The following is a 13,058-nucleotide window of genomic DNA, read 5'->3' on the forward strand; positions in this document are numbered from 1 at the left end:
TTCCATGTACTCCCATATTTGTCTACTCACAATACCCTCCAATATCTTACTGAGTGTAGGGAGTAGACTAATTGGTCGACTATTGGCAGGAGTAGCGGGTTCTTTGCAGTCTTTTGGAATAGGACAAAGTTTAGCATGCTTCCATACATTTGCAAACATCCCCTTTTCCAGTGACCAATTAAATATGTATCTCAGTGGAACTGCAATCTGGGGAGCAGCACAGCGAAGCAAAAAATTGTCCATAAGATCATAACCTGTAGATTTCCCATCAGGTAATGACTTCAAAAGGTTTAACACCTCCTCCACTGACACCGTTTGCAGACTAAAAGAGCAGATCTTGTTGCTCATAATATGATCATCAATCCATTGGACAATAGCTTGTTTGGAAGAATGTATGTTTACATTGTTGCTCAGTAAATTAATTTTCTTTGTGAAAAAATCTGCAAAATTATTGCCAATATCAACTGGTTTTGTTATTATTCTCCCGTCAACCTCCACACTAGATGGGCATGATGAGATAGATGTACCAAGTAAACCCTTAACTGTATTCCATACCTTTTTAGAATCATTTTTACAATCAATAAAAGCATTGTTGAAAAATAACTTTTTTTTCCTTCGATTCAATTTAACTACATAATTACGAAATGTTCTATAATTCTGTTCATCAATTTCTAGTTTTGACTTGGCTGCTAAGACTTTTAACATATTTCTTTGAGAAAAAGCCTCACCCAGTTCATCATCAATCCATGGAGATGGACGTGCACCAACTGTACTCTTTCTTATAGGGGCATGATGGTCCATAACCTCAGTGAGCAAATCAATAAAACATTCTGTAGCGTGATTTAAATCATCCTCTAGATAAATCAGCTCCCAGGGTACAGCAGCCAAATCATTAGAAATAGCTCATAATTAAATGTTTTAAAATTTCTCTTGACCACAATCCTTGGGGGTTTCTTTGGAACCTTGGTGTTCATGGTTACGGTCACAATATTATGGTCTGTCCAGCCCACTGGCATTGATCTGGCTTTTAAGCATTGCGATGGTATATTACAGAAAATCAGATCAATGCATGTGTCTGAACGATGACCCAACTTAATTGATGATCTAGTAGTATCATTAACCATTTGTTTCAAACCACAGTTCATAGCATATCTCATCAATTTTGTTCTATTCAAATTATTGTGATCCTTCCAATTTATATTGAAATCACCCAAGATAAATACATCTCTGTTGCTATCTGTGGCCTTGTCAAACCCAGTGCATAAGTCATCCAAATAGGACACCTTAGAGCTAGGAGGTCTGTACACACATCCCACCAATATGGCTGCCTGGTGAGGCAGATGTACTTGAGCCCATAGTGCCTCTACTTGACATACATTAAGGTCATCCCTCCTCTTAAAAGGTATCTGATTCTGAATATACAGTGCTACACCCCCACCATTCCTATTCCTGTCCCTTCTAAGTAGACTATATCCATGAATGTTAATTTGCCCATCATTTACAGATGCATCTAAATGCGTTTCGGTCAAGGCCAAAATATGAATATTATTTATCTTGACCAAGTTAAAAACCTCATGTATTTTGTTAGGAAGGCTACATACATTAACCTGAGCTATATGCAACCCTTTCCTTGTCAAGTGAAGATCAATAGAGAATGTATTCGTTATAGTTGAAGTTGTCATGATACACTACAACATACAAACTCAAATTTGAACATTAAATTAAAATAGCCAGGGAGTTACTCTAGAGTCCCGATACAATTGCCCGTTGATATAAAGTTTATCCATCACCATGGAGACTCGTTGATTCAGGCAACGTTTTTCCTTCATGATGGGATATAGTTTTTTTCTCCTTTCATTGATCTCGGTGGGGAAGTGATCATTCATTCCAAAATCAGTGTTTCTGAGTTCTCTGCCCATGTTCTTCGTCATTTCCTTTTGCTTAATTTTGTCAAAACATGCAATAATAGCCCGTGGCCTATTTCCAGAGGTCTTACCTATTCTATGGACTCTGGAGAAAGTTACATCACGCACATCAGTGGGCAATTTTAGTTGAGTTGACATAAAATCTCGGACTGTGTCCTCACAGCCTCTGCTGTTGTCATTCTCCGGTATCCCTGAAAATATGAGATTGTCCCGCATTGATCGACACTGTACATCAAGCAAGGTTTCTTTAAGTTGTTTGTTCTCCCTTTGTACCACCTCCACCTTGCTATGAATAGAGTCTACAGTACCTTTCAGCTCCGTGTTCTCTTTCCTTAGATCATCAATCTGACGTTGGCTAAATTCTAGACTAGCACATAATGCATTGATGTCCTCTCGTAATATATCCAAGATATCAAGTTTGGCAAGCCTTTCATTGATGGATTTCAACAAGTCAACATCCATATCTGTAAACCTCTCCCCACTCGCCACACGCGCCCTCTTACTAGGGGATGGTTTGGTTCCATCGTTGATACCAATTGTCCAACCTGATTTTGGTTTGTTTTGTTGATTGGGTTGGTTGTCCTTAACAATGCTTGAGTCCTCCGAAGCTAGCGACATGTTTCTAAGAGTTCGTAAGTATCTCTCGTCAATGAATCGTTCAAGCTCTTCAATGGATTCTGAATCATCCAGCGTGTTTACAAAGTTTAACAAACAAACAAATAGTTCAGCTGCTAATGAAGCAGGAGGAAGCGGCCTCTGACCGCAAGACACTACAGAAGGTAGTGTGTACGGCCCAGTACATTACTGGGGCCATGCTTCCTGCCATCCAGGACCTCTATACCAGGCGGTGTCAGAGGAAGGCCCCCAAAAATTGTCAGACTCCAGCCACTCTAGTCATAGACTTTTCTCTCTGCTACCGCATGGTAAGCGGTACCAGAGCACCAAGTCTAGGTCCAAGAGGCTTCTAAGCAGCTTCTACCCCCAAGCTATAAGACTCCTGAACATCTAATCAAATGGCTACCCAGACTATTTGTATCCCCCCCTTCACACAGCTGCTACACTCTTATCTATGCATAGTCACTTTAATAACTCTACCTACATGTACATATTACCTTGACTAACCGGTGCCCCAACACATTGACTCTGTACTGGTACCCCCTGTATATAGCCTTGTTATTGCTGCTCTTTTTGTTACTTTTATTTCATTGTAATTTATTTTAAACTGCATTGTTGGTTAAGGGCTTGTAAGTAAGCATTTCACTGTAATACCTGTTGTATTCGGCGCATGTGATGCATAAAACTTGATTTGAACATTCTCTGTGATCTTGCCAACCCCCACTGTCTCACCTCTGAGAAGCAGTTCTGTTGTGATTACATCACGGAGGTCTGAATTACAGTAATACTATTGGTCAACAACTCAGATTTTGAATCCAAACAACTCCGATGCTTATAAAAGGGTCTTAGATTCATTGTCTCTTATGTTCCTGACCTGCACTGGTGAGATACCTACACTTTCTCTTCAATGAGCTAAGGGCCATGGCCATTTCTTTCTCTCCGACCATGCTTAGAATAATGCCTTGTAACGCTTTGTAACTTAACATTATAAAAAGGCATAAGCTTATTCAGTTTACAAAGTAATTAAATACACTTGTATTTAGAATTCCATTCTCAGACATTTCTTCATTGCCTATTACTGTAACTCGGTTATAGTGTTCTTGCATATTGTTATTTATCGTATGAAGTCAGATAGTTCAGTTAATGGGCTAATTACATTGTCTTATAAGTCGCATGTGAGATATATATAAAATATACTGTATATACACATATCAAGTATTACTGCCCACTACATCATTGTTTAATGTAACAGAAGCATAGACCACTTAAACACATAACATTTACATAACGCCACAATTAAAATGTATAGAAATCCAAGTCAATATGAGTATGAACAACATAAACCCTGGTTCAATTACATGCTTAGCAAACAAAAGTGATCAAAGACAAGTCAGACATATTGCCTTAAAATCCCTCTCCAATGGTTCAGTCTTGTGGAAAATAAACTCTTGCTTCAAGTAAGTGCATCATTTTTCAAAGTGGTTAAGGATGTGCTCTTACATAAAATAGCATGAACGTTGTAGGCTGGATGGAAGAGCTTCTACTAACTAAACCGTTTTGAGGAGTTAATGGACCCAGAACAATACATTTCCCTCTTCACCTAATATATTAAACCGATTCTAGCCTCTGTGCCAGTCTGTTTCCTCTTCAGCCAACTCCTTGTTGACCACAAAAATAGCCTGCACTTGGAAAGAGCACTTGGGATACAAAGACAACAGAGAAGACATATTTCAGTATTCATAATTAAATCATAATTTCCCAATCATATCGTATTTGCATTACCCATGAAGAGCTTTAAAAATTGTACTTTTCATAAGGAAATATTCCCCTTTGGACTCATTCCCAGAGAAACCGAGCTAGAGCTAGCTACCGTGTTGACTATCATGGTTGAAAGGAACCTCAACAACTCCCATGCATTGCTCTAGAAATTCAACTTTATACTTGTCGTCAACCCTCCATGCTTTCAAAGGAAGTTGTTAGTAGAAAATATATTGTCATGAAGAAGCACCATCACATGAAATGGCAGTAGCACAACACACTTCACCGTCAGTCTCTGGCTGAGTTCCCAACACTCAAATTTCCTCAACACCTTTCCTTCATTATCACTGATGGGTGAAAGGACTGGATAGGGTTTCCCTTGACGTTGCTCTCACATGTCATGTCCAGACAGACCAGTGGCGGTATAACCACATCAGTGGTTTATGGAGGAAAGGGGATGAGGAAATGAAGCTATTGAGACACACCTTCCCTCTTCCCTGTCCCTCATTTCTCTGGGGCCTTCCCCAAGTCATAGATGGCTTTATTCTCCAGGATCTCCACTTTCTCCCCTGCAGGGATCAGTGTGTTGGCCACCATGGCCCTGGTCACTGATTGGATGGGGATGGACATCGCTGTGGGAAACATGGAGGAAATAGGGCCCAGGACCTTCCTGGCAAACCATTCAGCAGGCCGGCTCTCCTGCCTGTCGACCATCAGCACCCTGGGAGGAAAAACAAGAGAAGAAGAATTCAGTTGTGAGTTGTTACAAGTGAAATAACTTACAGCAATAAACACAGTATCAAAATATCTCAGAGTGCATTTATGCAATGAAACTGAACACTATGTGTTTACATCATGTGATCACTGGAGAAATGTGTATATTGCTAATCATGACGTTGGTGTGAGATATTCACCTATGGTCACTATTTGTTTTGCCATGACTGATAAGGTAATGAACAAGTGAGTCATTTCTGCAAAGGAACATTTTTACTCATGACCAATGCAAATGAGACTTACGCAGGGCGATAGATGGAGTACCTCTCGAAGCCCAACGGCTCAATGTCTGCCTCCACTTGTCCCTGGAGAGGCAAACATTTGCATTAACCAAACAATATACAGCACTTCATCAAATAGCGTTATGAGAGAGGCTGAAAGAGGCCTTATGAAAGGCTATAAATGAGATGTCTTTACTCAGGTGAACATTTTGTGTATTACCTTCACTTTGAGATAGAGAAAACCACTGGTTTTGTCAGCCCCTTTAGAAGACTCTAGGTTGAAGTGTGAGCAGCCTCCTGCCTTGGCGAGCTCCGCTGACTTCAGGACATAGTCATGGTCAACACGGATGAATCCATCCTACAATGACAGAAAGATAAGAGAAAATATGTGTAGATTAATCTGCATTTGACCACAACATGATCCAAGCAGGTTGTGTATGGTGGGTCGTTCAATGTCCTTTCAGCAAGCCATGACACCCACTATCTCAGATTGTTCTGGAATCGTTCCTGTAGTTAGAAGCATAAGGTAAGAATTTCTGCATCATTATTTTGTTGAAATATAATTTGATCTCTGAGAAATTGAGATGATTGACTGCACCCAAATTGGCCATTTTAATTTATAGGATTCATATAATAGTCAATAAATATAGCATCTAACATCCGATTTAGAACAAACTTTTTTCTAACAAATGAGTAAGACATGAGGAATCTAAAGAAATAGACAAGACACCAACGGACCCCTAACACCCCACGCCAATCCCAACAACGACAATATAGTATCAGTTCTCTACGTCAGAGAAGTAGTATTGAGCTATTTCTTCATTCTATGTAATGTATTCAGTGAATTTGGTGGTGATTTTTTTTCTCTGTTCAGAGAAATTAGTCATTGAAATTGTTAGGTTTATGTCCCATCCTATATCCTGATTATTACCAGGTTCTGACCACTGGCTGGTTCTGTTTCTGCTATTAGGGGATACAAAATAAAAATAATAATACAACCCCCTCCCCCTCAACGTTAAAAGGATAGTTTACCCAAATGACTTCAAACCTTTTCACCTAATAGCAGGAACAGCACCATCTCATGGTCAAAACCTGATAATATCAGGATGTAGGATGGGACTAAACATAACTTTAATCATTTCTCTGAACGGGGGGGAAAAAACGAATTCACTGGGAATACATGACATTGTTTCTTCATACTAACATACTACTAGAAACATAGTAATTGTCAGACACAGAAAACTGATACTATATACTTGGCGTGGAGTGTCTGTAGGTGACTTTTCATCATTGGATAAATCATTGTTAGAAAAAAAGCTGAGTCCAAATCAGATATTTATTGAATATTATATGAATCCTAGAAATTAAAAATGGCCAATTTGGATGCAATCAATTAGCTGAGATCAAATTATATTTAAATAAAATAATGTTGCACGGATGCTAATCTTATCGGTTTCAAAAAAACAAATTATTTCAGAAATCTGAGATGGTGGGTGTCGAAATCCTCTTTCTTTTCTTATGACCCTGGTGGTACATGTTCACAGGGGTCTCTATATCAGTGACCGTGAACTCACAGCCCCTGCTTTGGCTTTGGTCGTTCCCAGGCAGCAGTAGCCAACATCATGCCCTTGGAATGCTGCAGCATAGTCATTCAGTTTCTCAAAGTCCACCACCTCCTGCACCTGAAAGAGGACAGAGTACAGGCCAATCTTTCTAATGGATGTAGACTTCTTGTAGGCTTTGCTGTAGTCTGCACACACATTAACGGCATTGAATGTTTAACTTTATTTAAAGCTCATGGTAGGGTGTTAGGTGACACTACAAACAATGGACGCTATACGAGAATTCGACAAAAATAATGAATCATTTGAAAATATAAATGTGGCAGTTACCCATGTCTAAAAATCCGAAAAGCAAGTGCCGTGCAAAGAATGTTCAAATCTGTGGGAATGTTCAAATTGTTACACTCTTAGTTTTGCGTAAAGCATGAATATTTGTTCATGATACCTTAAATTATTGGGCTTAAATTACTGTAATTATGTATAGCATTTTAACTGAAGAATATTTACTTTTATTTGAATAATCTCTGTTCTACATCAGCCTTAGCCCTTGACCATGACTCCGTTCCATTACATTACATATAAGATGTGTAGTTTTGTTAAGGGCCGCAACGCTCGGTCTGAACATTAACACGCATCGCTTGTGGTACAGTTTTGGAAGCACAAGGACCTTATATTTCATATCGGTGAGAGATTATACAAAAATAAATAAAAAAAAGGTTAAGTTGAAACGCCTTTTTATAGGGTTAGGGTTCCCACATGGTCATATTTCCACGTTACAGAGCTTGTTTATGGAAAACAGTGCTAATTAGCTATCTGCGTCTCTGAACCCGTGTGTAAACGGAAGACAGGCGACAAACGTGTTGTCACTGACAAATACTGTCGGCTGAAACTGTTAAAACCGGTTAAAACCGTGTAGAGTAAGTGTGTATTTTGCATTTGTGAAATTATTTTGATGTGATATGAAAGTAGAGGGATTTATATTTCTAGAACTGTACCGCAATTGAGAATCGATTCATATTTATATTGGGTTGTTTTGGCTTCCAGAGCCAATTCACACTTTAAACAGAACATGTAAGGCCCTTGGACTAAGGAGTAACGTTTGGCTCTTTTAGTCCAATATTGGGCTACATCAGCCTTGAAAACAGAGCTGGGCGGCCCTATATGCTCCCGACACAAGTTGCCTAGGGCCCCGCAAATTACGCAAGGGGCCCCGCCTCCCCCTCGTGTCAAAGCGGGTGTCAATGTTTACAACTTCGATGAGAGGATAAAGCGGAACTATCCTTCTGGTCACGAAAAGAGAAAAAAACACCATGAGTGAATTGCGGGAACAGCAATCAGGTAAACTTATGTTGTCTCCTCTCCAAGTTTGATGTCAGCAGATAACAGTAACGTTAAGTTGATGTTCTGTAGCTCGCAGTGCATCTCTCTCTAGTCTTGTCTGTCTGTCTTGCTAACCTAGCTGGGCAGTACATCTCTTGGTCGGTCTGTGTCTTGCTTGCTAGCCAGCCACTTCCAGGGCTGTGCTCTGTGACTTTGTGCCTGACAAAAGTGAGAGTGAAATACAACTATTTATTACGTTTGATAAACGCCAACGGGCAACAGTGTTTATAAACTGCAGCTCGGGAAAAGATAACCGCGTTGCACGTGAACATGCATTCATATGCGCGCGCACAAAATGGAACTCGCGCTTTCCAGCAGCAACCACTGTGGGGAACAGTCCAGACAATATATGGGCGTGATGGCACTCCTCAGAGGCACACACAACTTTAAAACAAGACAATGATTATCTAGTCTCTCAGTCAAGGTTTAGTTACAACTCTGGACTAATGCAAGATGGAAAGCAATGGATTGACATTGACTATTACTTGATACATTGAATTTAAAATGTTGATTAGCTGGGCATACTGGGCAATATGGATGCACATCTCTCAGTAAATAATAACCACCAAGTATTCAGCCAAGCCATAGTATAAATAGTATTTTATTTTTGAGAATGTATAAAAGGAAATCTGGGGGAGCCAGTTTGAATGGGTCTGATGCAGCTGATTAAATTAATAGTAGTATTGTTATCTATAATTTACAGGTGCTATGCTTAAGTTTGTCAGTAGAGGAGATGCTGGATCATCAGCCAGTACAAGCACAGACTCAGTTAATCCACAGCCAGTACTAACACAGACCAAGTACAGCCAGTACTAACACAGACCAAGTACAGCCATCTTCAGCAAGTACTAACGCAGACCCAGGTGAAGTACAGGCAGCCTCAAACAGTACTAGCACAACCAGAGGTATACAGCCAGCATCAGATACAAGCAACTCAGACCCTAATAGAACAGTTGCTGCTCCACCAAATGACCCAGCAGATTGGCCCCCAGTCTTCACAGACTTTATGAGGACTGAGTTAGTGCACAGACGTCCATTCAAACCAGGACTGGATTGATCTTACCCTAAAGATAAGTCTAGAAGAGGTTTCCATTCAGGCTTATTACAGAGACAGCTGTCAAATGGGGAAAAGATTACCAGGGGCTGGCTTTCATACTCAATCAAAAACAACGCTGTGTATCGTTTTTTTCTACAAAAGACTACAAAATAATAAAGGAAGGCGTGAATGACTGGTCAAATATCAACGCCATTCTGAAACACCATGAGGGTAGTCCTGAACACACAAACAATATGATTAAGTGGAGAGAACTTGATCTGCTCCTAAGTCTGGGACCGACTCTTGACCAGATACAAATGACAATTTTGGAGGCTGAAAGAAAGAGATGGCGGGATGTCCTTACATGTTTAATAAGTATCACCCGGTCTCTGGCTAAAATAAACCTAGCATTCAGGGGTTCATCAGACAAACTCTTCCAACCAGATAATGGAAACTTCCTAAGAGGTTGAATTTCTGTCAAAATGTTACCCTGTTATGGAAAATCTCAGCAAAATTAAAGATGGAGAGACATGCTCATTACCTTGGGAAGCGCACACACAGAATGAGCTGATACAGATTGTGAGTGACAAGATTCTGGAAGCAACAGTGACTCAAGCAAGAGACTCACAGTACTTCTCCATTATCTTGGACTGTACGGCTGACATTAGTCACCAGGAGCAAATGTCCATTATTCTGAGACGCGTGACTTTAAAGGGAAAGCCAGAGATCAAGGAGCACTTCCCCGAGGAAGTGAATGTTGAGGTTACAACAGGCTTGAATCTGTAAATTCAAACATTCAAATGTTTACTTAGTAACATTTAAGATTTTAAGGCAGAAGTGCATTTGTATAAATGACTGCTTAACTATGTGACATACTTTCTCCATTTCTTCCAGACAGTCCAGATAGGCTGGTGCCCATGCCGATGCTGAAAATGCCCAGGCTGTAGAGGGAACCAAAGTTAATCACACAGCTGTATAGGTTTTATTTGACTTTGAGACATATACCTGCAGCCATAGACTATAGGCTTATGTTTACATTGTATAGGCAAAGCTAAATTGTATAATATTGTGAGGACTGGACTAATTATCAGGCAGCAGAGCCAAAGCTCACTGTTATATTTGATTATTTTCTACATTTTATATTATTTTCTACAATTTCTTATTCATGTTAATATTCACTTATCTTAAGATTCTATATAAAATATTCTATTCAATAAATATTGTTCGTTCTGTATAGGTCTACGTATTCTTAGACCGACAGATGGAGCAAAACTGTTTTAAAGGAGGGAGGATTGTAGTGGGAGCACTGGGGTGTCAGGTGTGACTGTGGCAATGGCAAATGGTTTACATGGCTCACGGGTCAGGTAAGAGGGCCCCATAGCAGAAATTTGCTTGGGGCCCCAGGGAGGTCAGGACCGGCTCTGCTTGAAAATGTCATAGCAATATGACCACCCTATCTTGAGATATTGGACAAAACGTGTTAAATATAATACAGGTGATTTGGTGCCATTATTGACTAGGGATGAACGTTGACCTTTTCCGATAACTTGAAAGTAAGATCTCTCAGCAATGGTAAATCCTGTCCTCATGAAATAAACCGTTCTGTGTTCCTCACAAGCTTCTCTATGACAGAACACAAAGTATAACACCAGAACCAAAGTAAAAAAATAAATAATCCTTAACACCTTACTCATGGATGCGTGTTAATGCCAAATAGAGCAGGGAGCAGGGCCCGGTGTCCCAAAAGCATTTCAAGGCTAAATTCATCTTAGAACCATACAGGCCCTGCTTGAAAAGACAACAATACATTGACAATAAGACAAGTCGCACACCTAACTTACCAGGTTCTCATTCGCTTCGCCTTCAAACGTGAGCTGCCGCCTTCCGATGACAGTGATCTTCGAGAAGAGCTTCCTCTCCACAATCTCTTTGAGTAACTCTTTGCCTGTCTCTCCAGAGACACCAAGGATAAAACAACTTTTATTCTTCTGTCTGAAGTCCTCTGCCAGTGTTTTCAGGTCATGTGCCATCCTGAAGGACAAAACAAGACAATGCTTCACCACTGAGGAGAGACCTAATGGTTTGATCGCTGTTTTTACACAAAAGCAGCATGATACAGCATTTTTTTTTTTTTTTTTACTGCACACACAGGTGTATGGGTGGGGTGGGTATAATTTGTGGAACGTTCCAAAAAACTTCGTAAAGTACAAGGTTGCCAACAAACAACGCATACAAAGTAGCATGACCAAGTCGCCTAGGTGCCGGATTGGCATCAACTCACCACGTAGCTTATTCTTAATGTTTGTCCATAGTCTACCAGAGACATTTTTCGGAATAAACGTGGCGAGTAAAAACTTAATCAAATAGCCCACTCCCTACTCGGTCTCTTATTCGGCCGCTATACAACTTTGTATGCGTTGTTTGTTGGCAACCTTGTCATTTACGAAGTTTTTTGGATCCTGTTCCTGTTGGAACGTACCACACATTATACCCACCAGGTGTGTGTCACGCCCGACAACGGTCTCTTGACTGCTAACTAACTAGCAAGATAAATCACTCAGCATTACAACTAGCTGTAAAACAGACCAGTAGGCTACTAGCTAGTACCAGTAGCTAGTTACGGTACATGCTATAATTCCCAAGCCTGATTGCAGACTGAGTGACATAGTAAACCGTCACGTTAGTTCGAGAACGTTAGCTTCTGATTCTCACCTGATGTATATCGTCCGGTCGCAGTTTTCTAGATGGTGTAAAATGGCTGCAATGACAGTGACCAGAATGGCGAAAAAGCCACTAGCTTTAACCCCCTCCAGCTGCTTTCCAGTAGTTTCATAACAGATCGGCGATATAGATAAACAGATGTGCCCATGGAAACACGCATCCGGTTCCTGCTGTCGTTGGTGATTCGCAGTAGAATCGACAAGCCCTGCCTAATACACTGTCAACAAATATTATGTGAAGATAGTACATTCTGAAAAATGTTTTGAGTAGTTCTTGTTTTATTGAAACACAAATACATCTGATGCATGTGTTCAATAAGAAGCCTAGCTTTGACAGTTTCATTCTAATCATTGTCATGATTACTCTCCACTTATCAATAGGCTAGGCAGAGGGCAGTGAGGTTACAGGTATTGATACACACAGTCACAGTGGCTACTTGTCAGGAGGTACCAAAGAGCATTTGGTAACACTATATTTCTGTCTGTCTTTGTCATATTGTGGCCAGTGTCTTTAATTAAACCACTCATATTTCTGTCATAAAGCTCAATGTGTTAACTATTTTAGTTTAATTAGCAGTTTTGTCAATTGCAGTTTTGGTTGAATTTGTCCCTCGTCATTTGTATAATGGTTTTGGTAACGTAGCTTTCACACTATATAGACTTCAATGACAAATTAGAGTGACCTGTACTGATTAAATGATTAAACAGAAGAAAACAAATATAGTCACATAAACCATTGCCACACACACATACACACGCAAACACAAACACAAACAGAATGCTTTTTCAACCTTTAATCAAGTTTGTTTGATTAATATCGAATCAAATTTTATTTGTCACATTCTTACTATGAAATGCTTACTTACAAGCCCTTAACCAACAATGCAGTTTTAAGGAAAGTTATCAAGTAAACTGAAGTAAAAAGAAAACACACAAAATAGCACAATTGGTTAAGAGCCCATAAAACGGCAGCGATTCCCTCTGGCTCCATTCCATTTTCATCTATTTCATCCATTTCCCATGGAGTAATATTACAACAAAAAAATACGCAATTGTTGGGGTTAAAT

At 39.9% G+C, this 13,058-nt stretch overlaps 1 protein-coding gene across 1 annotated transcript; it reads right to left on the minus strand.

Moving 5' to 3' along the window:
• Positions 1-3,751: 3,751 nt before the first annotated feature.
• htatip2 (HIV-1 Tat interactive protein 2) lies at positions 3,752-12,152 on the minus strand. Its single transcript, XM_029766916.1, has 6 exons — positions 11,984-12,152; positions 11,113-11,302; positions 6,868-6,975; positions 5,514-5,651; positions 5,316-5,377; positions 3,752-5,019 (listed from the first exon to the last, which is right to left on the minus strand). Exons 2-6 carry the CDS (start codon positions 11,299-11,301, stop codon positions 4,803-4,805), a joined length of 714 nt encoding a protein of 237 aa, XP_029622776.1. The 5' UTR covers position 11,302; positions 11,984-12,152; the 3' UTR covers positions 3,752-4,802.
• Positions 12,153-13,058: the final 906 nt, after the last annotated feature.

This window comes from Salmo trutta, chromosome 12 (genome assembly GCF_901001165.1).
Source record: "Salmo trutta chromosome 12, fSalTru1.1, whole genome shotgun sequence".
In the NCBI taxonomy this organism is placed as follows: Eukaryota; Metazoa; Chordata; class Actinopteri; order Salmoniformes; family Salmonidae; genus Salmo; species Salmo trutta.